The sequence below is a fragment of the Durio zibethinus genome, chromosome 23 (assembly GCF_047325235.1).
Source record: "Durio zibethinus cultivar Kanyao isolate XHJ-2024 chromosome 23, ASM4732523v1, whole genome shotgun sequence".
NCBI classification, from domain to species: Eukaryota; Viridiplantae; Streptophyta; class Magnoliopsida; order Malvales; family Malvaceae; genus Durio; species Durio zibethinus.
Genome location: NC_143184.1, coordinates 3,747,121 through 3,770,004, shown reverse-complemented (window position 1 = coordinate 3,770,004; position 22,884 = coordinate 3,747,121). Strand labels below are relative to the sequence as shown.

At 35.2% G+C, this 22,884-nt stretch overlaps 5 protein-coding genes across 7 annotated transcripts; 4 read left to right on the top strand and 1 right to left on the bottom strand.

The window, feature by feature from the left end:
- The first annotated feature begins 2,762 nt into the window (after positions 1-2,762).
- On the top strand, positions 2,763-3,713 carry LOC111313050 (uncharacterized). Its single transcript, XM_022913786.2, has 2 exons — positions 2,763-2,878; positions 3,022-3,713. Exons 1-2 carry the CDS (start codon positions 2,809-2,811, stop codon positions 3,567-3,569), a joined length of 618 nt encoding a protein of 205 aa, XP_022769521.1. The 5' UTR covers positions 2,763-2,808; the 3' UTR covers positions 3,570-3,713.
- Positions 3,714-4,539: 826 nt separating this feature from the next.
- LOC111314073 (Prolyl oligopeptidase family protein) lies at positions 4,540-9,783 on the top strand. 3 transcript variants are annotated; one of them, XM_089752126.1, is made up of 11 exons: positions 4,540-4,826; positions 4,928-5,927; positions 6,198-6,326; positions 6,914-7,213; positions 7,311-7,769; positions 7,899-7,964; positions 8,042-8,102; positions 8,196-8,345; positions 8,498-8,635; positions 8,940-9,223; positions 9,328-9,783. In XM_089752126.1, coding segments are annotated over exons 1-11 (2,703 nt in total). In that variant the 5' UTR covers positions 4,540-4,711; the 3' UTR covers positions 9,329-9,783. The 3 variants fall into 3 exon arrangements, with proteins under 3 accessions (XP_089608252.1, XP_089608251.1, XP_022770825.2); XM_089752125.1 differs by having other exon boundaries at positions 8,913-9,211; XM_022915090.2 differs by having other exon boundaries at positions 8,913-9,223.
- A 373-nt stretch (positions 9,784-10,156) lies between these two features.
- LOC111314074 (cytochrome c oxidase subunit 5C-like) lies at positions 10,157-11,953 on the bottom strand. Its single transcript, XM_022915092.2, has 2 exons — positions 11,824-11,953; positions 10,157-10,574 (listed from the first exon to the last, which is right to left on the bottom strand). The coding sequence occupies exon 2, from the start codon at positions 10,544-10,546 to the stop codon at positions 10,355-10,357; it is 192 nt and encodes a 63-aa protein (XP_022770827.1). The 5' UTR covers positions 10,547-10,574; positions 11,824-11,953; the 3' UTR covers positions 10,157-10,354.
- A 1,592-nt stretch (positions 11,954-13,545) lies between these two features.
- On the top strand, positions 13,546-15,933 carry LOC111314072 (uncharacterized). Its single transcript, XM_089752594.1, has 2 exons — positions 13,546-14,124; positions 15,233-15,933. Exons 1-2 carry the CDS (start codon positions 13,689-13,691, stop codon positions 15,772-15,774), a joined length of 978 nt encoding a protein of 325 aa, XP_089608720.1. The 5' UTR covers positions 13,546-13,688; the 3' UTR covers positions 15,775-15,933.
- A 3,798-nt stretch (positions 15,934-19,731) lies between these two features.
- LOC149512111 (uncharacterized) lies at positions 19,732-22,251 on the top strand. Its single transcript, XM_089752593.1, has 2 exons — positions 19,732-20,307; positions 21,510-22,251. Exons 1-2 carry the CDS (start codon positions 19,872-19,874, stop codon positions 22,049-22,051), a joined length of 978 nt encoding a protein of 325 aa, XP_089608719.1. The 5' UTR covers positions 19,732-19,871; the 3' UTR covers positions 22,052-22,251.
- Positions 22,252-22,884: the final 633 nt, after the last annotated feature.

Below are 22,884 nucleotides of genomic sequence, written 5' to 3'. Positions count from 1 at the left end.
TATTATAGTTGGCTTAAAATAGTCATAAGCCAAAATTGATGCCACAATCTTGATCACATTGTGGTAATTTTTTGTTAAGTATATGATCTAATTCATGGATTGTACAAATGATTTATCATCTATGATTTTATATAGTAAAAATTTCAAAGTATATTTACTTTGGAAGCCATGAGTAATTCAAAAATCTTGTGAATTTGAAAACTTTTATAATAGCAAAAAGAATGCTATTGGATCCATTTGGGTGATGAAAATGATTTTCTTCATGGTAACAAAATATTATTAATAGTGTCCATGATGAAATAGATTTATATAAGTATTTATGAATTAACATAAAAAATCTTAAAATGAGACTACAGAAGCATGATTATATTTAAAATCTGCTTATTGATGTAAACTCTTATATTGAGTTAAAATATAAAAGTTTTGAAATTTTTATGAAAATATTAAGATATTTGTTAGTTATCTTTCACTAAGGATAATTTTGGAGGCCTCCTACTTAAAAAAAAAAATCATCGAATAGTGAAAAGATAAATGAAATGACAAATTGATTAAGTATATATGATATCTTAGTAATTGAATGAGATATTATTTAATAAAAGAATACATGCTTGCATACGGTGGGGGTGATAAGAATCAAAAGAAATAAAAATTGTCATCATAGTGCTGTAAGATTTTAATATAATTTTATGAGTAAATTATATAAGCTAATAAGTTTAAAAACTTATTAAAGTAAAGTCATAAAAATGTCTTTAAAATCTTAAAAAGACTAAAATCATTTGGTTTATTCATTGAGTTTATCCAATTGTATTATAAGTATAATTGTATTAAAAATATATAAAAATATGAAAATAGAATGGTTGAAATTAATAAATATAGAGTTGTGGTCACAACTAAAATTAACTATTTTTTAAAATGAGAAGAATGAGGCAACAATGGTTGGAGCATATGAATGACATGCAAAATAAAAAGTTTGGACATATTAGTATGAAGTAATTATATTAAAGATTCAATCTTAAGTTGGGGTAATTACTATAAAAAAAAATTAAATTCCAAGATATTTGGTTAGTAGTGCTACAAGTAGAATGGATTTAAATCCTTACTATTAGACACTAATAATGGAAACTCAACTTTGAATTAATAACCTCTAATTACAAAATTTAATGAGTGAAAGCAAGTTATTATTATGTGTCTGTTAAATACTAGTAAAATTCATTCAAATTTTAGAAACTAATATGATCCATTATGTGGGAGGATGAGTTTTTATACTCTTAATGGAGTTTAAAATATCTAAAGCAATGGAGACATAATGAAAACTCTATCTATATAAACATAAAAATGATGCCGCATCAACAAGAAGAATTGGGGTATCTCTTATAAATGTTTATGAATAAGATAAGCACATGACCATAATAGTGCTAAAAACGATTATAAACCTCTGACAGAAGAATAAATAAGTATTATGTATATTATATATTCAATTCTAACACTAAGAGTCGAGGTTTAATCTGTGAACATCATTAATTTTGTTAGAATTTTAAGATATATAAGTTAATTAAAGGTTTAAATTGAAATATACTTTCTTGTATTTATAATATTTATTTGTGTGAAATGTAAAAATTAAGCACCAACATTCCAAACTAATAGAAAATTATTGGCAGTTTAGAATGTAATGCATCTCACGTTAGATAGAAATATTTAATTATTGATGAATAAAATTAATTTTTATATTAATTTTATTTATATTTTAAATAATTATATTTGAATAGAAACAATTATCATATGATAAATGGTCATAACTATTTGAATATAAATATATTATTATTTATAAATGTCATGATTATACAGAAAGTCATAACCATTTGAATATAAATTTATGTCTGTTCATTTATTATAAATAAATATTTTGATATAACTATTTTGCTATTTTTTATTAAAGAATTCGAGATTTTATTATATTCTAAAGACATAATTACTTTTAAAAAAATATTTTTCACGTCTCAAAACTAAAATTTTTTTATATTATTTCTTTTCTCTTATTTAATTTTTCTAACAATAGCTTGGATGAGCATCCTCAATAGGCTTACCGCCAAGGATAGGCTGGCTGAATGGGGCATTCCTACATATATGGTGACTGTATACTCTACAAGCAAGACAAAAAAGAGCAAGGATCACATATTCTTCACCTGCAGGTATTCGAGGGACGATTAGAAGAAGGTGCTGCTTCTTTGCAATTTGTAGAGGGAGATTGTTGGCTGGGAAAATGAGTTCCAATGGGTAGTTAACAGGCCTCGCATAAAGGCGCTCATAACCTTAATACTGCGGTTGGCTTGGGGTGCTTATATATATTGGGTATGGACTAGGAGAAATAAAAGGTTTTATAAGTCAGAAGAAGTTATGGGAGACAGGGAGAGCAACTAGTAAAGAAGATCAAAGATGTAGTTAAAATAAGACTTTTAGGATTAGAGGCTGTAACAGCTGATCATGTAAAAAAATTAAATGAGAATTGAGAGTTAGGTAACTATATATTTAAATTGTAAGTACTGGAACAAGTGTACATGTCATTTGGTAGCAGCACATTGCTGCTTCTTGGATAATACAAAACGACATTTATTAAAAAAGAAAAAAAAGTTTGACGGTTTAAAGGTATTTTAGCTTTGCTTTGCTTGCTAGGTTTAGTTTTTCTTTATTCCACAGCTTCATTACATTCTTCTACTCTTTTTGTGATTATTTATACCCCATTGATACCTTCCATTAAGCTTATCTTATTCATTTCTTTTGCATTATTATCCCATTTTTATTAGTAAAGACATGAATTTTCTTCGTACCGGAAAGGTTCAGGTGGTTGTCGTCATTTTTGTACTTATAATCGTTTTTACAGGTAACTCAAACTTCATGAAATTGACTTTCTTTTTATATATTTTTTCAGTAATATTTGTTGTCACTCCAAATTTGAAATTAATTTAGTTTTAAACTACTAAAAGGAAGTAACTCTTCATATTCGCCTATCATTTCTTTTTATAGCCAAAAAATGTCGAGAACTATATGATGATGAGCAGGCTATCCATAAAACTAGGCCTCAGCAATATAATTGCTTCGACATGAAAACTGGCAGTGCCGCATGCATTGCGAGGAATGTTTTGAAGTCGTATTATTTGACAAAGTACAATTTGGAGCCGGAACAAAGAAATAAACCCGAGGTTCCTTTCGTATCAAAATACAACATGGCGCCTTACGTCGGCTCCGGGTGGGATATGTTGGAGAGCCTTTACTCTCGACAACGTCCCAAAGGTGAGGCAATCAGTAAGGCTATTGGAGCTTTCATTGGCGATCATGTTGGGAGCTATGTCGCAGAAAAGCATGTTGGGGGCGGGCCGGGTGTTGCGGAAAATGTTGGGGCTTGGAATAAGGGGAGACTGGCGTTCATGTCGGGGAGTTTATTGGGGGCCTATTTAGGAGGAGAAGTTGGGGTTATGGCTTATGATATATACGATGGATTTGACCATTTGTGCAATTACCTTTTCCATCATCAAGGAGAAAAGTCTCCAAGCTCCAATCATCAGGAGCTGTGAAAAGCTACATTATGCGTCACTGAAAGAAAGAAACTAAGAAGAAAAAACCATGTTAGGATTCAGCTTTATTGTGTAATTGTCAAATAAGCGACATGCAGGGACCATGTCGTCAGATTATGTAAATCATATAAAATGTAACGCAAAGGATGTAATATGTTGTATGAGTTATTTATTTATTCTCTTTGATATATATATATATATGTATATATGTAAGAAGCTTTCCGACCGAAGGAAAAGAGGAAAAGAAAAAGAAATTCATAAATTCCTCTGGACTACCATCTTTTAACAAGATGACGATTGGACATGCATAGTATAACAGCATTATGACTTCATACTAGGAAAAAAAGAAAAAAAAAAAGCTAAGGTTGCCAAATATGTATCAATCAAATAAAGGCAGCTACAGGATTTGTCCCTATCGATATTTTCTTGTTGGAATCAGTTAAAGAAAAAAAAAAATACCTCTTCCAAAATCCGATGTACTAAGCAAAATGTGTATGCTAAGAATATCAAATGAGTTTCACGTTTGAAGGAATTTTTCGATTGCCTTGCTTGTTCATGCATAGTATTTTTTATTCCATAACTTCGATTCTTTTTCCTTCCCTTTTACGCCTATTTAACCCTTAATAACACAGTCACGACAAGTTTATATATACAGAAACTTTTTGCATAATTCTCAATCATATTTCTAAGCGATTATTGAAGACATGAAGATTTTTCAAAGCGGGAATGTTCCATTTGTTTTTCTTAATTCTAATACTTTCACTCAATCTTGCAGGTAATTCAAATATCAAGTGGTTGCCCTTTTTCTTGTAGTTTCCACATGTACTTAAATATATGTCCGTGGGGGCAGATAAGAAATTGCTGAAGGTCTATAGATTCTTTTTGGACTGCAACTTTTTAACATGATTGGACGGACAACACGATGAGTCCACCCCTAGAAAAGCAAAAGAAAAACCGAGAATAAAATTACATGATGCATATGAGCAAAGGTCAGCATCGCCTCTCTCCTTTTTCCTCCTTCTTCTCTCCTTCCTCCTTATTGTTTCTCCCCAAACCTCAACCTCAACGCCCGATTCCCTTCTTCATCGTTCCCTATACCTGGCCACCTGAGAACCCATTATAGAAACGCCTCCAAACCAGCCATGACCGCCCCCCGATTCCACCACCTCGTCCCTATCAACTCTGCTCTATCTGAAGACGGCACCGCCGGCAATGGCTCTGCTATCGCTTCCGCTACTTTCACTAAAGAAGACGATGGTAATTTACTTCAGGAATTTTAACCTTTTTTTTATTGCATTTTGAATTTGCTTTAAGTTACAAGTTAATTACTTAAAAATTGAAATTTGAATTTGATGTAGAGAATGATGCAATCGGAGTTAAATATTGTCTCCCGCCACCCGAAATTAGAGATATTGTTGATGCTCCACCGCTTCCCGCACTGTCATTTTCACCATTAAGGGATAAAATTCTGTTTCTCAAGCGGAGATCTTTGCCTCCGCTGGCAGAACTAGCAAGACCAGAGGAAAAGCTTGCTGGTATTCGAATCGATGGGAAATGCAACACAAGGAGCCGCATGTCTTTCTACACTGGTATAGGAATCCATCAACTGATGCCTGATGGCTCGTTGGGACCCGAAAAGGAGGTTAGAGGATTCCCTGATGGTGCTAAGATTAATGTTGTTACTTGGTCAAATGATGGTCGACATTTAGCCTTTAGTGTTCGCGCTGAGGAAGAGGAGAGTAGTAGTAGTAGTAGTAGTAGTAAGCTCAGAGTGTGGGTTGCTGATGTGGAAACTGGAACTGCTAGGCCTCTGTTTCAGTCACCGGATATTTATCTGAATGCAGTTTTTGATAATTATGTTTGGGTGGATAACTCTACCCTTTTAGTTTGTACTATTCCTTTGTCGCGTGGAGACCCACCAAAGAAACCTTTGGTTCCTTCTCGCCCCAAGATTCAGTCCAACGAGCGGAAAACTGTCATTCAAGTTAGAACATTCCGGGATTTGCTGAAGGATGAGTATGATGAGGATTTATTTGATTACTATGCCACCTCTCAACTTGTTTTGGTTTCTTTGGATGGTACAGTGAAAGAGATAGGCACACCGGCTGTTTACACATCTATGGATCCTTCCCCTGATGAGAAGTACCTTTTGATTAGTTCAATTCATAGACCATATTCTTTTATTGTACCATGCGGAAGGTTCCCCAAGAAAGTGGATGTGTGGACATCTGATGGGAAATTTGTTAAAGAACTCTGCGACTTGCCCCTTGCAGAGGACATTCCTATTGCATTCAATAGTGTACGAAAAGGGATGAGGTCAATCAATTGGAGAGCAGATAAGCCTTCAACTATATACTGGTATATATCCATGTCATTTACTCATTAAATTATGCATTTGTAAAGATGAAATTGACTGTAATTATATGAAACTATAGATGTTCATGAAGTCAGAGAGCAAAGCTTTTTGTGAAATCATGAGCACATGGAAGATGTTAGGTGTAACTGTGTGATCAACATGTATAGGTTTGATGTAACCACTAACTTCAGTGATAAAATTTAATGTAAGCTTTTCCTGATGGAGTCATTTCTCTATGTAATTTACGTTCCTGACTCTGCTGAAGTTTTTAGGGCAGAGACACAAGATGGAGGTGATGCAAAAGTGGAAGTTTCGCCGCGTGATATAATTTATACACAGCCTGCAGAACCACAAGAAGGTGAACAGCCAGAAATCTTACACAAACTTGATCTTCGCTATGGGTAAGTATACATGTTTCATTTCTTAAATTTATCTTTGTCGGTTTCTTCATATTGATTTAAATCGATGAATACAGCTGACCTTTCCTTCTGGTGTATTTGCCATGAAGTCTCGAAACCTCTGAGATGTGAACTTTCTATTTGACTGCTTGCTCATGTCAAAACTATATTGTCAAAGTACAGGAATTTTAAAAATGAGTCAAGACTTGTAATATTTGGAGTAAGACGTGTCCATTGAACTGAATTGCTACAAACTAAAATATGTTTGAACACCCTCCCTTGGCACTCATTGGATTCCCTAACACAAAGATCTTTGAGTTCCCACAGCAAATGTTGGGTTAAAGGTTTTTCTTAGCATGTGTCTTTAAGATTTAACTGCCATGTATTAGATGCATCATTCTAACTCTATAGTTTATGGCAAAGGGATTGATCAACTTATTAAGTTTTGAGGAGTAGATCAAGCTGTGTCTTGCTGGGAATAAATATAAATTATTGTGCAGACAGTTAATGGCAAGCAACTGTTTTGTTTTGAAAATCCAAATAGAGTTTTAACAATGTTATCTAATATGTGTAATTCTTCATATTGACAGTGGGATTTCGTGGTGTGATGATTCACTGGCTCTGGTCTACGAGTCGTGGTACAAGACACGTCGAACAAGAACCTGGGTGATATCTTCTGGATCAGAAGATGTGAGTCCACGCATACTTTTTGATAGGTCATCTGAGGATGTGTACTCTGATCCTGGTTCTCCCATGATGAGAAGAACCCCTGCTGGGACTTACGTGATAGCTAAACTAAGGAAGGAAAACAATGAAGGGACTTACCTTTTGCTGAATGGAAATGGTGCTACACCAAAGGGGAACATCCCCTTCCTTGATTTGTTTGACATGTAAGTGTTTAAGAATTCAACTTTCTTTTTTTTTCTTTTTTGTCATCTTGTTATGGGGCCCATTGGTGCCATTGTGATCTAAAACAATTTCTTCCAGAAATACTGGCAGCAAAGAACGAATATGGGAGAGTGACAAGGAAAAGTATTATGAGAGTGTTGTTGCTTTGATGTCGGATCAGAAAGAAGGGGATATACACATTAATGACCTGAAGATACTTACTTCTAAAGAGTCAAAAACTGAGAATACCCAATATTACATTCAAAGTTGGCCAAATAGGAAATTATTTCAGATCACAGACTTCCCTCATCCATATCCACAGTTGGCATCATTGCAGAAAGAGATGATTAGATACCAGAGAAAGGATGGGGTTCAACTTACTGCAACATTGTACTTGCCACCAGGCTATGATCCATCAAAAGAGGGCCCTCTTCCATGTCTGGTTTGGTCTTACCCTGGGGAATTTAAAAGCAAAGATGCAGCTGGACAAGTTCGTGGTTCTCCTAATGAGTTTGCAGGCATAGGTCCAACATCAGCTCTCCTATGGCTTGCTAGAAGGCATGGAATTCTTCTTTTTCATATTTGCTATGTACACTTTTTATGTTTTTAGTTGCCTTCGCTGGTTTTTCCTTTTGAGCTGGATGCTGGTAGAATAAATTATGGTTACCTATATTTTCTGCTTTGCAGATTTGCCATTTTATATGGGCCAACAATCCCAATTATTGGTGAAGGGGATGAAGAAGCGAATGATAGGTAATGCAACTACTTATATGATTATATATAATCATTTGTGTGTGTATGTATATCCCATCATATTACTGTCTATGTAGGTACGTAGAGCAACTGGTTTCAAGTGCAGAGGCAGCTGTTGAGGAAGTTATCCAACGTGGAGTATGCATCTTCAATCCGTCACATATTATCACCATTGGCAGCATGCTGATTATAAATTTCTGACTTGAGCTTTTCTGATGTGCATGTGTTTAGGTAGCTCATCCTAATAAAATTGCTGTTGGGGGACATTCTTATGGAGCATTCATGACCGCAAACCTTCTGGCACATGCTCCTCACCTTTTCTGTTGTGGGATTGGTCGGTCTGGAGCTTACAACAGAACCCTTACACCCTTCGGATTTCAGGTAGTGAACTTGAGCGTTTAAGTATATTTAATGAATACATAACGCCAACTGGCTTTTGAATTTTATCACCCTTACAATTTCTATCCTTTTTTCTTTGTTTTCATCTTTTCTCGTTGGATGGATTCATGGCTTCCTTTCCCTCATTGGCACAGCATGAGGATAGAACTCTTTGGGAAGCAACTAATACCTATATAGAGATGAGCCCATTCATGTCTGCAAATAAAATCAAGAAGCCGATCTTGCTTATCCATGGGGAAGAAGACAATAACTCTGGAACACTAACCATGCAGGTATATGGCTTTCCACACCCTCGTATGTGGCCCTTCTGAGTTAAAATTTCTACCAGATTTATCAATTGCCCACAGAATAGTTTACTGATAAGGTTTTTTTTTCTTTTTATCCCATCATCCATTTTTGAATTATGCAATGTTAGGTAGCCCTCTCCCATCCCTTTTTTTTTTTCCCTCCCTTCATCTTGCCACAAACACAGAACCTGTTCCATTTCCTTTTAGATCTCTTCCTTACATTTTTGTTTGCCTACTTGTTGGGCATATACATACGATGCAGTCGGATCGTTTCTTCAATGCTTTGAAGGGTCATGGAGCTCTTTGTCGCCTTGTCATTCTACCCTTCGAGAGCCATGGTTATGCTGCTCGAGAAAGCATCATGCATGTCCTCTGGGAAACAGATAGATGGCTTCAAAAGCATTGTGTGTCAAACACTTCTGAAGTGAGTGCAGATACGAGCCAAGATAAAAAAAGCAACGAAGTTACAGAGTCTGAAAGCAAAGCAGCTGCTGCTAGTGGAGGTGGTGGTACAGAGCTGGCAGATGATTTTGAAAGTGAACAATTCCATTCAAAGCCAAGGTCATTAATGTGGTAATTTAATAATTCCTCTGTTGTTTCTGGTCTTTATTTTCACCACAGTTTGTTGAAGAACAGATTCATCAACATAATAACTCTTATTGAGTATGTTTTTGTAGATTACATCGCTGAGCTTTGGCCTCCGAGGACTAACATTGGACTGAACATGATTGGTATAAAATAGCAAATGCTGGAAATTTCGACCCATCAATTATCATAATCCTAGATGATTGCTGTGGACATTAACTTCTACTGGAACCCCAGAATACAATTTGGTTTGAATTCTTAAATCACAGGTACCCGGCACATGGCCTGTGTGATCTAAAATCACGTAAACATAGTGCTCATTTTCGTTATCTTCCCCACTCTCACTGCGTGTATTAAAGCACTTCAGCCGATCAAATGCAGTAATGCAGTTGGCAAACTGGAAATTCAGGATTTATGTATTGTTGTATCTTAAGCAAACTGTGACAAATTACAATGGCCTATTTATTACCCTTTATCATAGGTTGGTTGTTTTAAGTTGCAAAACACTCGGGAGTTGGGACGACTTCCGGTTGTTTAGCCATTCCAAATTGCTTGTTCTTATCATGTTTATCTACAATTTCGCCTTAAATAAAACATTCACAAACTGAAATACCAAGGTGTAGGAATGATGGAATGGAATCCCGGTTCTACTGAGATGCAACTAAGAAGAGCAAAGAAACAGAAAAACTTGGCTTGGTCTAAATAGCTTTAAACTGCATCAAACATGTCCAAGTCTGAAATCTGAAGCATCCAAGTGCAGAATGCTTTTAGAACGTTATTAAGAAATCACAACGATGCGTTGGTACGGTACCCCTTATGTCCAGATGTCAGAAGTAACCAGGCCGGCTTGCTTGTCTGGAAGAGAAAGTTGCATTTACTATTATATTTTAAGTACAAACAACATATCAAACAGATGCAACAGAAACAAAGAAGCCACAAGGGCAAAAGATCGAACCGTTTGGATTTGTTAAGCAGATATGTGATCAAGATCTCAATACAATAAAATTATTCTTAAAACTCCAAATTGAGTTTGCTCATCTTGAATCTAAGAGCCAAACGAAGGGAACACAATGATCAAAATAAAGCCGAAGCTGTCCGCTATTTCACAAGACAAAACATTTATTCTTCTGCAACAACACTGATTTCACCTTTCTCAAGCATGTCATAGAATGCTCTCGCTTTCCTCTGCTCATTCCAGTGATGCATCTTCCAAAGCCCACCAGCACAAAGGCCTAGTGTTATCCCCGTAATTATCTCCTTGATAACACTTGGTCCTTTCAAGGTAGCATGAGCAATCCTAGGACCAGCCATTTCACTTCTATGGATGAATCTAGTAAACCTAGAAGCAAGAATTAAACACTTCATTTTCCAACTCTACATATGGAGAAATCCGGGAACACCGCAATTATATAAAATTTTAACAAGCAAATCAATTGACAAACCAGAAATGCATCAAACATAAAATTTTAGGTACTATAACTAGCAATTAACCCCATATCCAATCAACACATAGAGGGCTAGCCAGTTTTAATTTGCAACATAAAATTTCCTGTTACTCCTGAAAAAATATGGCTTCACCAGCAATGATTTCAAACCCTTTTGCTCCAAATGGAAGAAAGATAAAGACATATGCAGATTTGTTCTCAAATACTGTTCCCTTTCACTCAAGATGGTTATAATCTAAGCTGCTTATTCATCTATTTGTTTTGGAACCAATAATGCTTGCAATTGCATATTTTGTTAAAACTAATTTCATGTTAGTTCCATAAGAGATTACAGGCTTAAACCCAACTAAAGCCCCAGTAAAACTTTATCACTTGAGCTATGCTCAATGGCTATACCAACTCATTCATTATTTAATGCTTTACACGTCAAATTTATCAATGAAGCCTGACCTTAATGCCTTTCCTATTTGCCAATGCAACAAATCAACACCTTCAATTATTCATTTTTTTGGTTACTTCAATTCAATAGCAGTTTTAAGTTGCGTAATTACATGCTATCTCTTAGGTCTAAGCGCTCAAATTAATGACACGGGTAGCTTGATATTTCCACTCTCTTAGCTAGCCAAACGGTTAAATTAAAGACGTTATCTAAAACATGCGTTAGACTTAGAAACAATTTTACAAAACTTGTCAATCAATCATGCAATACAGCTAATCCATTGTCTCCCCTTAACTAATGTTCAAAAAGCAAACAAAAAAATAAAAAATAAAACAATAGCTTTTGCATTTTAAGAAAGACTTAAACGACATTTATGAACTTATCAATCACTGAAGGTAAAAAGCATGTGTATTTCCCACCGCTGTTTCGAATCTAAGTAGGGTGAAAAAAAATTTCACCCCAAAATTTTCAAAGCGTTAATGAAATAATCGTAAAACAAAAACTTGATATTAAAATAACCATCGTGCACGCTGTTAAACCCCTCAAATCGATCTCAAGATCTTTCAAGACTAATATCTAAAACAAATAAATCATCATTTTCACGCAAACAGATAAGATAGAGACAGTGAAAAGCGCTGGGATATCGTCACGAAACCCGACAAAGAAAATCGAAGGAGAAACCGAAGGGGGAAATTAGGGTTTACCTGAACGAGGCTGCGTTGAGGACTAAGGATCAAATTGGATTGACATTCGGTTTTGTCAGAGAAAGAGGCTCTACTTGATTTATTTCTTCCAAATTCTCTATTTTGCCCTTCTACAATAATAGGCCCAGAGTCACAAAATAAACTGATTTCTTAATGGATCGAGAAAAATATGTACATTTCTTCATGGGCCGGATATCCAACATTGGTTTTTTTTTTAGGAAACATCTTTTTGTTTTTTTAATTAAAAAATAATAATTCAATTATGAGAATGAGGTTAAAATAGGAATATCACTTGCATGTTGTACTAACTGAAGTTCAAACGATTCTACAAATCCATTTCTTTGGGCCTAGTGTAAATTGAATTTGTCAAACTTCGAATTAAAAAAAATACATATGCTATCAGCTCATTTCGCAGTGAAATTTCTAAGCAACTAATAACAATAAAAATATGGAGTCGATTTACTTGTTCAAAAATTTCAATTAAAAAAAACATGCTAACACCTTCGTTTGACTCTTTACAAGCAAATCAGTTTTACTCATCGATGTGACAGATTTAAATTGAAATATATTTTTTTAATTTTTTGGTGCAAGAATTCTGTTAATCTAATTATTTCCATAATTTTTTTTTTGCATTTTTAGGTTTTGAATAATTAACTTTTTTATTATTTATATTTAATTTTTATTAAAAAAATACAAAGTAAACAACAAAGGCGATTCCAACAAGAAAGAGAACAAAGATTGATTATTATAATAAAATAAATTGACTGATTAGCATGATTAGCAATAGTTACGATATCACCTAAAAATTCAATGAAAATATTATAACTGAGAACCCATTTTCATCCACCTATAATTAAGGGTATAAATGATACATTAGTACTCGCAAGTTATTCGAGTTCGATTTAAAAAAAATTCGAATTCAGTTCGATTATTATTGAATCGAGCTCGAATTCGAGTAGCTGGACTTATCAATCGAGTTGAATTCGAGTATTCTTATATCCGATTCGAATAATTCACGAGCTTAATCGAGATTTTATTTTTAAATATATTTTTATTATTTTAATTAATAAAATATTTCGAGTCCGAATTCGAGTATGAATAATCGAACTCTTATCGAGCATACGAATCGAGTTTATTTTTACATATTAATCGAGCGAGCTCGAGTAGCTCAAATTCGATCACGAATCGAGCTCGATCTTAAAAAATAAAACTCGATCGAGCTCGAACTGAGTATCGAATCCCGAGTTGTGAGTCAAGCTCAAACTCAAACTTCTCACTATTCGACTCGATTACACTCCTACTTATGACACACCTAACCATCATGATAAAATAAAAGAGAATAAAACAATATATTATTGAATAAAATTTATATAAACTTTTTTAAGTTAAAAATTATGAAAAAATTTTATTAAAAATAATTTAATAAAAATTTTAATAAATTTAAAACGATTAATCAATTAAATTTAATGTAAAAATTAATAATATATAAAAAATATAAAAATATTATTTATAATTTAAATTTGATTTATATTACAATAAAAATATTATCAATATTTTATTAAAAATATATATCAAAAAATTTTTTTTTTTCAAATTTTATACAATTAATTTATTTAATTTACTATTATTTTTTTAATTTTAACATTTCTAATAAAAAGCTTTACCAAATTCGCCTGACAGTTCTTTTAAGTCTTTCCCGTATATTACTACAAAAGAGAACCACCAAACAATTGTACAACTTCAACTCCCTACTCTTTGGACTTTTACTTCAGCCTTTTTCTTACTCACCTATTCCCAGAACTCCCATAACCTTTGGCAGTCTCCATTGTTTCTTCACCAAATGGAGCACTAACTCAAAGGAAAAAATGGGGCTTTGGTTTTGTTCTCCAAGATTCCTTATTTTCGTCTTCCTCGTATCTGCGATTCCCATCGCTTACATCATCTCCGAAGAACGTGCCAAGCCTACCAACCACGTTTTCCACTACCATAGCGCCGGCTTTTTCCGGGAGTGCGCCAAGTGGGACGATCAAGGCCGTCGATTCCTCGTCAGTTTCTTGGAAGGTGGCGTCGGTGAAATCCACGTTCCCAACGATTACACACAGGATGTCGTATTGAAAGAGGTCACAGTGGTTAAAGACTTTGACTTGACCGGAAATGCTTCCCTCGGCATCGCCGTTGATCGCCCCAGAAACAGGCTGCTTGTGGTTGTAGCTGACTTGCTCCGCAACCAATACGGCGCTCTCGCGGCTTATGATTTGTCCACGTGGAAGCGGCTCTTTCTAACCCAGCTCAGCGGCCCTGGTAAGTATCAATATAACAATTTATCTTTTCATTTTTTTTTTTTACTAAAGTAAGTTAAATTTGAAATTGGGTTCGCTAATCCTGTTAGGCTGATAATAGCATCATAGCATGTTCAAATGGCCTTTAATCTAAACCGTCCAATTGTTTTCGTTTGTTGGTGATTTGGTGGGGCAGGCATATGGCGGTATAGGTGTTCGTAAGTTGTTTCTTAAAAGAAGCATATTTTTTCAAAACAAAAAAAAAAGAAGCATAGCTTTTTTTTAATTTGTGGAATTCTTTGCAAAGAATTATGTTGGAATCTGAACTTGTCTGTAGCTATCAATATTTTGCTTCTGTTGGAGGTATCTCATGGATGTTTTCCATCATGTTTATGGCTTTTATGTGTGATTTTATTTTTTCATTTTACATTAGAATTGGATTAACCTTCTTTTTTTTTTTTCAATGGTAGCTGTTCATCTTAGGAGGAATTTGCATGATATTTGAGAATACTAAAGCATTGGTTAGTGAATAAATGTCTGAGGACGGTGTGGCTTGTGAACTGAAGGCTATATTCTTCGTACGAGAAGGCTAGGATTGGGGTGTGGGGCTAATGCCTATTGGTTTATGGAGATGATTTTGCTATGCCTATGGTCACATCTCAGAGCGGGATGTGCCTCTCTTCCCCTTCTTGACTTTCAAGTTTCAATGGTAAAAAATATCTGTAAAATCAGCATTGCGTTTGATTCTGGACTTAGCTGTGGTCAAAATTCAAGGCCCGTATTAAGAAGAATGAAGCAGTCAATAGTTGACTTTGGGCCACTTGGACTCTGGACCTATCTGTTTGCTCAATTTTTCTGCATCCTTAAAATTACTAAAGGCCAATCATGCCAGCTCATAGCTCATACTCTGCTCTGATGTACTAACATAGATTTGGTGAAGTAACTGATCACATGACACAATAAATAATGCAATTCTTCCCCTCCAAATCAGGATCCAACTCATCTCGTGACATTATAGTATTTCTTAATAACTTCTATTAACTTTTCACATGTTCAATGCTAAACCATGATCTCTTTGTGCATTTAATAACCTATAAACGGTTTTCTGACCCTAGTTTCTTGATCCTTAGGTGATGAGAAGTCCTTCGCGAATGATGTTGCATTAGATGCAGATGGTAATGCGTATGTTACTGATGCCAAAGCCAGCAAAATATGGAAGGTTGGTGTCAATGGCGAGTTCTTATCTATCCTCAGAAACCCACTCTTCACTCCAAAAGAGTGGTACAAAAGCTTGGTTGCATTGAACGGAGTTGTTTACCACCCAGATGGCTACTTGATAGTAATTCATACATTCAGTGGCAATTTGCTTAAGATTGATCTAGCCAAGGGAGAGGAAGTGAAGTTGATTGAAGTTGCTGGAGGTCCACTACTCTTTGGTGATGGTCTAGAGCTAATTTCTCCAACAATGCTTGTAGTTGCCAAGAACCCTTCTGGGAGATTGGTAGAGAGCTCTGATGGATGGGAGACAGCTTCTGTTTTGGCAAAGTTAAAGGGTCCTACGCATCGTTTGGCCACGGCGGCGACTGTGAAGGATGGGAAAATTTATCTCAACCATTTGGTTGGTATGGGGTACCCCAAGAAGACACATGCCCTTGTTGAGGCTGTTTTCTAAACTTGGAAATTGAAAATGAACTTGCAGTTACAGGATATGAATTAATCAAAATTTCATGTTGTAAATTGTTGCTTACAGGATTCACTTTTTGTTTATTGTACCACAAAAAGAAAACAAATGTTAGTTTTTTAAATGAGAACTGGTCTTTCTTCCTGTGAATTACTCGTGGAAATGGCATATTTTTCCTTCAAATGATTGATCAGTTTAAATCGGCGTCATCATATCAAAGTGGATGGTATTTTTATTCTCTGCCGGTGTAGATGACCGTACCTTAAGCACTTGCTTTGCTCTCCCAACGAACTGATGTAAAGCACAACATCGACAATAAATGCACTACCTTAATGATAAAACATTAATGCATTAACTTTGAAACCTATTTGTTTTTTTTTTTTTTTAATTTATTTGAGCTTTATCAGTAACAAAATCTTGATCATTAAAATTGAAGTATCATATTTTGTTTTGAGTTTATTATGGAAGATCATATTTACCCAGGCATCCTGGATGTAGATTGTAAATAAACGGTGGAAGGCTCCAGCCAACCCTTTTCTGAATGCTTCATGTCATCGCCGGAGAAGAAATGGGGACAAAAAAAAAACGGAAAGAACAGTCTGACATCACTTGATACCGACGCAAAGCCATGACAGAATTGTAACCATTTGAATAGGTGGCAAAAGCTGAAAATAGAAGGAATTTGCTTTGGCATTCAGTATTCATCTTGTACTGAAGTCACCACTGTAATCATTTTTAAATTCTTGATTTCTGGTTTATCTGGGGTGGAAAAAGAGTTTTGTTTTTTGTTTTTTTTTTTTTTTGTTGGGTTTATTTTAGCCTGTAAATTGTAATAAAGCTCATGACAACTTGAAATGCTATAAATTGCATAGCCTCCAGTTTTGTTTACTCCTCGTCCAGCAAAGATATCGAACATTGCCACGAGCGAAAATATGGGTGTCGTGTCAAGGACGAAGAGCGGGGTATATTTCAGTCATTTTCAAATTTCATTTATTTCTTTTGCCTTATTGGACCCTTTTTTTTTTTTTTTTTTTTTTTAGCAAAGGAAGATTTCTGCTTACTAAATACCCAAGTCACCCCCATAACTGAAGCCACACTTTCCTAATCAGTGGAATAGCCTCAAACAATTCTATTTTATCTGAAGGTCTTCTCAGATGGTCAATTGTTTTGCTGTCTTTTTGAAAATTTTGCTCTTTTAGCATCACACATTCTCACATATACATGCATAAGTGATTAGTCCTTCCTGCTACCAAATCCCATTCAAGAACTGTTTTTTACTGTATTTTGAAGCATTTAGATGATGAACCATATGATGGAGAGACAGAGAAGTTTCTCTTTCAAATCCACAAGATTCTTGGTGTTTTCTTTCACATTATCTTCTTGTTGTATCTTCCTGGCTTTCTTGTTTACTAGGGTCATCAAATCCAACCCTTCCATTCATCAGGACACCCATTTTCAGTTCAACAAATAATTTCTTATTTTGGGTGGTCATAAACCCATAACTGTAGAGAGCTTGAGTAGTTTCAGTAGTAACGATTTGGCAGGAACCGTAAAGCATTCAACAGTGAAAGACCCTTTTGTTAAGCCTGGAAATGCACCCGGGTCTGATAAGTTTCAGTTTCTAAGGAGATCCAGAGACAAGAAAATGAGAATGCAGCGCTAGAAGATGGTGATAGTGAAACTGAGGATCCTGAATGCTCTCACTTTCCTCTGCTAATTCCAGTGATGCATCTTCCAAAGCCCAGCAGCACAAAGGCCAAGTGTTATCCCAATAGTTATCTCCTTAACAACATTTGGTCCTTCCAAGGTAGCATGAGCAATACTAAGACCAGCCATTTCACTTCTATGGATGAATTAAACCTAGAAGCAAGAATTAAACATTTTATTTTCCAACTCCACATACGGAGGAATCTGGGAACTCCACAATTATATATAATTTTAACAATCAAATCAATTGACAAGCTAGAAATGCATCTAACATAAGAATTTAGGTACTATAGCAAGCAATTAACCCCATATCCAATCAACACATAGAGGGGCTAGCCAATTTTAATTTATAAGATAAAAATTCCTGTTACTCCCCAAAAAAAATTGGCTTTACCAAAAATGGTTTCAAACTCCATCAGTCCAAATGGAAGAAAGATAACGACATATGCAGATTTGTTCTCAAATACTGTTTCCTTTCACTCAAGATGGTTATAATCTATACTGCTTATTCATCTGTTTGTTTTGGAACCAATAAAGCTTGCATTTACATATTATGTTAAACCAATTTCATGTTAGTTCCATAAGAGATAATAGGCTTAAACCCAACTAAGACCCAGTAAAACTTTATCACTTGAGCAATGCTCAATGGAGCCTGATCTTACTGCCTTTCCTATTTGCCAATGCAACAAATCAACACCTTCAATTATTCATTTTTCTGGTTACTTAAATTCAATAGCAGTTTTTAAGTTGCGTAATCACATGCTATCTCTTAGGTCTAAGTGCTCAAATTAATGACACGGGTAGCTTGAGATTGCCACTCTCTTAGCTTGCCAAACAGTTAAATTAAAGACGTTATCTAAAACATGCATTAGACTCAGAAACAAATTTACAGTACAGCTAATCCCTTGTCTGCCTAGTGCCTATAACTAATGTTCAAAAAAAAAAAAAATTGAACAAAAGCTTTTATATTTTAAGAAAGACTTGAACGACATTTATAAACTTATCAATCACTTCGGGTAAAAAGCAAGTGTATTTCCCATGCTGTTTCGAATCTAAGTTGGGTGTATAAAAATTTCACCCCGAAACTTTCAAAGCGGTAATGAAATAATCGTAAAACGAAAAATTGATATCAAAATAACCATCGTGCACTCTTGTTAAACCCCTCCAATCGATCTCAAAATCTTTCAAGACTAATAACTAAAACAAATAAATCATCATTTACACGCATACAGCTCAGATGGAGACAGTGAAAAACGCCGGGAAATCGTCACGAAACCAGACAGAGAAAATCGAAGGAAAAACCGAACGGGGAAATTAGGGTTTAACTCAAGGAGGCTCCGCGTTGGGGGAAATTGGATTGAGATTCAGTTTTGTCAGAGAATGAGGCTCTATTTAATTTCTTTCATCAAAATTCTCTATTTTGCCCTCGTGAAATAATGGGCCTAGAGTCACAAAACAAACCGATTTCTTAATGGACCGATAGGTATATGTTCATTTCGCCATGGGCCGGATATCCAACATCCTTTTTTTTTTTTTGAGAAAATATCTTTTATTTTTTTAATTAAAAAATATTAATTTGAATGATGAGAATGAGGTTAAAAGAGGGAATATCACTTGCATGTTGTGCTAACTAAAGTTCAAAAGATTCTACACTTCACAATCTAAAATCCATTTCTTTGGCCTTAGTGTAAAATGAATTTGACAAACTTTTAATTAAAAAAAAAAAAACATATGCTATCAGCTTATTTTGGCAGTGAAATTTCTAAACCATTAATGACAATAAAAAAATGGAGTAGATTTACTTATTCAAAATTTTCAATTAAAAGAAAATGCTAACACAGTCGTTTGACTCTTAACAAGCAACTCAGTTTTACTCTGCGATGTGACAGATTTAAATTAAAAATAATTTCTTTTTAATTTTTTGGTGCAGGAAATCTATTAATCTAATCCAATGCATTTCCATACTCCTTTTCGCAATTTTAGGTTTCGAATAACTAATATTTTATTTTCTTATTATTTATATTTTATTTTATTAAAAAAAAAAAGTAAACAAAGGCGATTCTAACAAGAAATACAAAAAAAAAAAAAAAAGATTATTATAATAAAATAATTAGACGAATTAGCATGATTAACAATATCACCTAAAAATTCAATAAAAATATTGAAATTGAGAATGCTTTTCCATCCACCCATGACGCTCTCAACCACAACCAATAAAATAAAAACTAGAACGACCAAACATTTGAGCAACTCCAGCTCCCTCCTCTTTGGACTTTTACTTCAGCCTTTTTCTTAGTTGCCGATTCTCACTAACTCCCATAACTTTTTCCAGTCTCCGTTGTTTCTTCACCTAAACAAAACACTAACTCAAAGGAAAAAAAATGGCGCTTTGGTTTTGTTCTCCAAGATTCCTCATTTTCGTCTTCCTCGTGTCGGCGATTCCCATCGCTTACATCATCTCCGAAGAACGTGCCAAGCCTACCAGCCACGTTTTCCACTACCATAGCGCCGGCTTTTTCCGGGAGTGCGCCAAGTGGGACGATCAGGGCCGTCGATTCCTCGTTAGTTTCTTGGAAGGTGGCGTCGGTGAAATCCTCGTTCCCAACGATTACACACCGGATATCGTATTGAAAGAGGTCACAGTGGTCAAAGACTTTGACTTGACCGGAAATGCTTCCCTCGGCATCGCCGTTGATCGCCCTAGAAACCGGCTGCTTGTGGTTGTAGCTGACTTGCTCCACAACCGATACGGCGCTCTCGCGGCTTATGATTTGTCCACGTGGAAGCGGCTCTTTCTAACCCAGCTCAGCGGCCCTGGCAAGTATCGATATAACAATTTATTTTTTCACTTTTTTTTTTAATAAAGGAAAATAAATTTTAAATTGGGTTCGTCTAATCATGTTTAAAATCCTGTTAGGCTAAGCTGATAATAGCATCATAGCATGTTCAAATGGCATTTAATCTAAACCATCCAGTTGTTTTCGTTTGTTGGTCATATGGTGGGGCAAGCAGATGGCGATATGGGTGGCCCTAAGTTGTTTCTGAAAAGGAGCATATTTTTCAGACCCAAAAAAAAGCATAGCTTTTATTTAATTTGTGGAATTCTTTGAAAAGAATCATGTTGGAATCTGAACTTGTCTGTAGTTATCAATATTTTGCTTCTGTTGGAGGTATCTTATGGTTGTTTTCCACCATGTTAATGGCTTTATGCGTGATTTTATGTTTTCATTTTACAGTATTAACCTTCTAGTTTTTATAATGATAGTTGTTCATCTTATGAGGATTTTGCATGATATTTGAGAATACTAAAGCATTAGTTAGTGAATAAACGTCTGAGGCCGGTGGGCTTGTGAACTGAAGGCTATATTCTTCATACGAGAAGGCTAGGATTGGGGGGTGGGGCTAATGCCCTATGCCTTATTGGGTTATGGAGATGATTTTGCTATGCCCATTGTCGGTCAGACTTCAGAGAGGGGTGTGCCTCTCCTGCCCTTCTTGACTTTCAAGTTTCAATGGTAAAAAATATCTTTAAAATTATCATTGCGTTTGATTCTGTACTAAACTATGGTCAAAATTGAAGCTTCGTATTAAGAAGCATGGAGCAGTCAATAGGTGACTTTGGGCCACTTGGACTCTGGACCTCTCTGTTTGCTCAATTTAGAGACTTTCCTGTATCTTTCAAATTGTTCCATCTGCCTATCAATTTCACCCATACGGCTGTCTCTGTAATTCTTTATTGATAAAATCAAGAAAATAATGTTTCCGACAAAATGCCAATCATGACAGCTCATAACTCAGAATCTGCTATGCATATACTAAAATAGATTTGGTGAAGTAACTGATCACATGACACAATAAGTAATGCAATTCTTTCCCTCCAAATCAGGGTCCAACTCACCTCGTGACATTGTACTATTTCTTATTTGGTTCTATTAACTTTTCACATTTTCAATGCTAAACCATGATCTCTTTGTGCATTTAATAAACTATAAAAGTGACCATAGTTTCTTGATCCTTAGGTGATGAGAAATCCTTTGCGGATGATGTTGCAGTAGATGTAGATGGTAATGCATATATTACTGATGCGAAAGCCAGCAAAATATGGAAGGTTGGTGTCAATGGCGAGTTCTTGTCTATCCTCAGAAACCCACTCTTCACTCCAAAAGAGTGGTATAAAAGCTTGGTTGCATTGAACGGAATTGTTTACCACCCAGATGGCTACTTGATAGTAATTCATACGTTCAGTGGCAATTTGCTTAAGATTGATCTAGCCAAGGGAGAGGAAGTGAAGTTGATTGAAGTTGCTGGAGGCCCACTAGCCTTTGGTGATGGTCTAGAGCTAATTTCCCCAACAAAGCTTGTGGTTGCCGGGAACCCTTCTGGGAGAATGGTAGAGAGCTCTGATGGATGGGAGACAGCTTCTGTTGTGGCAAAGTTTAAGGGTCCCATGCATCGTTTGGCCACGGCGGCGACTGTGAAGGATGGGAAAATTTATCTCAACCATTTGGTTGGTATGGGGTACCCCAAGAAGACACATGCCCTTGTTGAGGCTGTTTTCTAAACTTGAAAATTGAACAATCGAATCGGTAAATGAACTCGCAGTTACAGGATATAAATTAATCAAATTTTCATGTTGCAAATCGTTGCTTACAGGGTTCACTTTTTTATTTTTTTATTGTATCACTTTGTTAGTTTTTTTAAAAGGGAATTGGTCTTTCTTCCCGTGAATTATTCATGGAAATGGCGTACTTTTCCTTCAAATGATTGATTGGTTTAAATCGATATCAAAATATCAAAGTGGATGGTATTTTATTCTTTGATGGTGTAGATGACCGTGCCTTAAGCACGTGCTCTGCTCCTAACAAAACTTATGGACAATAAATGCGCTACCTTAATGATAAAACATTAATGTATCAACTTTAAAATCATTTTGTTTTTTTTATTTGTTTATTTGAGCTTGAGTATCTAAATTCGGATCATTAAAAAAAAGTATCATATCTTGTTTTGATTGTATTTGGAAAGAACATATTTACCCAGGTATCCTGGATGTAGATTGTAAATAAACGGTGGGACTTGGGAGGCTCCAGCAACCCTTTTCAGAATGCTCCATGTCATAGCCAAGGAGAAATTAGGGAAAAAGGAAAGAAGATCTGACATCAATTGAGACCGACGCAAAGGCTTTCCCGAATAGTAACCAGTTTAATGGGTGGCAAAAGTTGTAAATAGAAGGAATTTTCTTTGGCATTCAATATTCATCTTGTACTGAAATCGCTTTTAAATTCTTGACTTCTAGTTTTTCAAGGGCGGAAAAAGAGTTTTTTTTTTTTTTTTTTTCCGGTTATTTTAGCCTGTAAATTGTAATAAAGCTCATGGCAACTTGAAATGCTATTAATT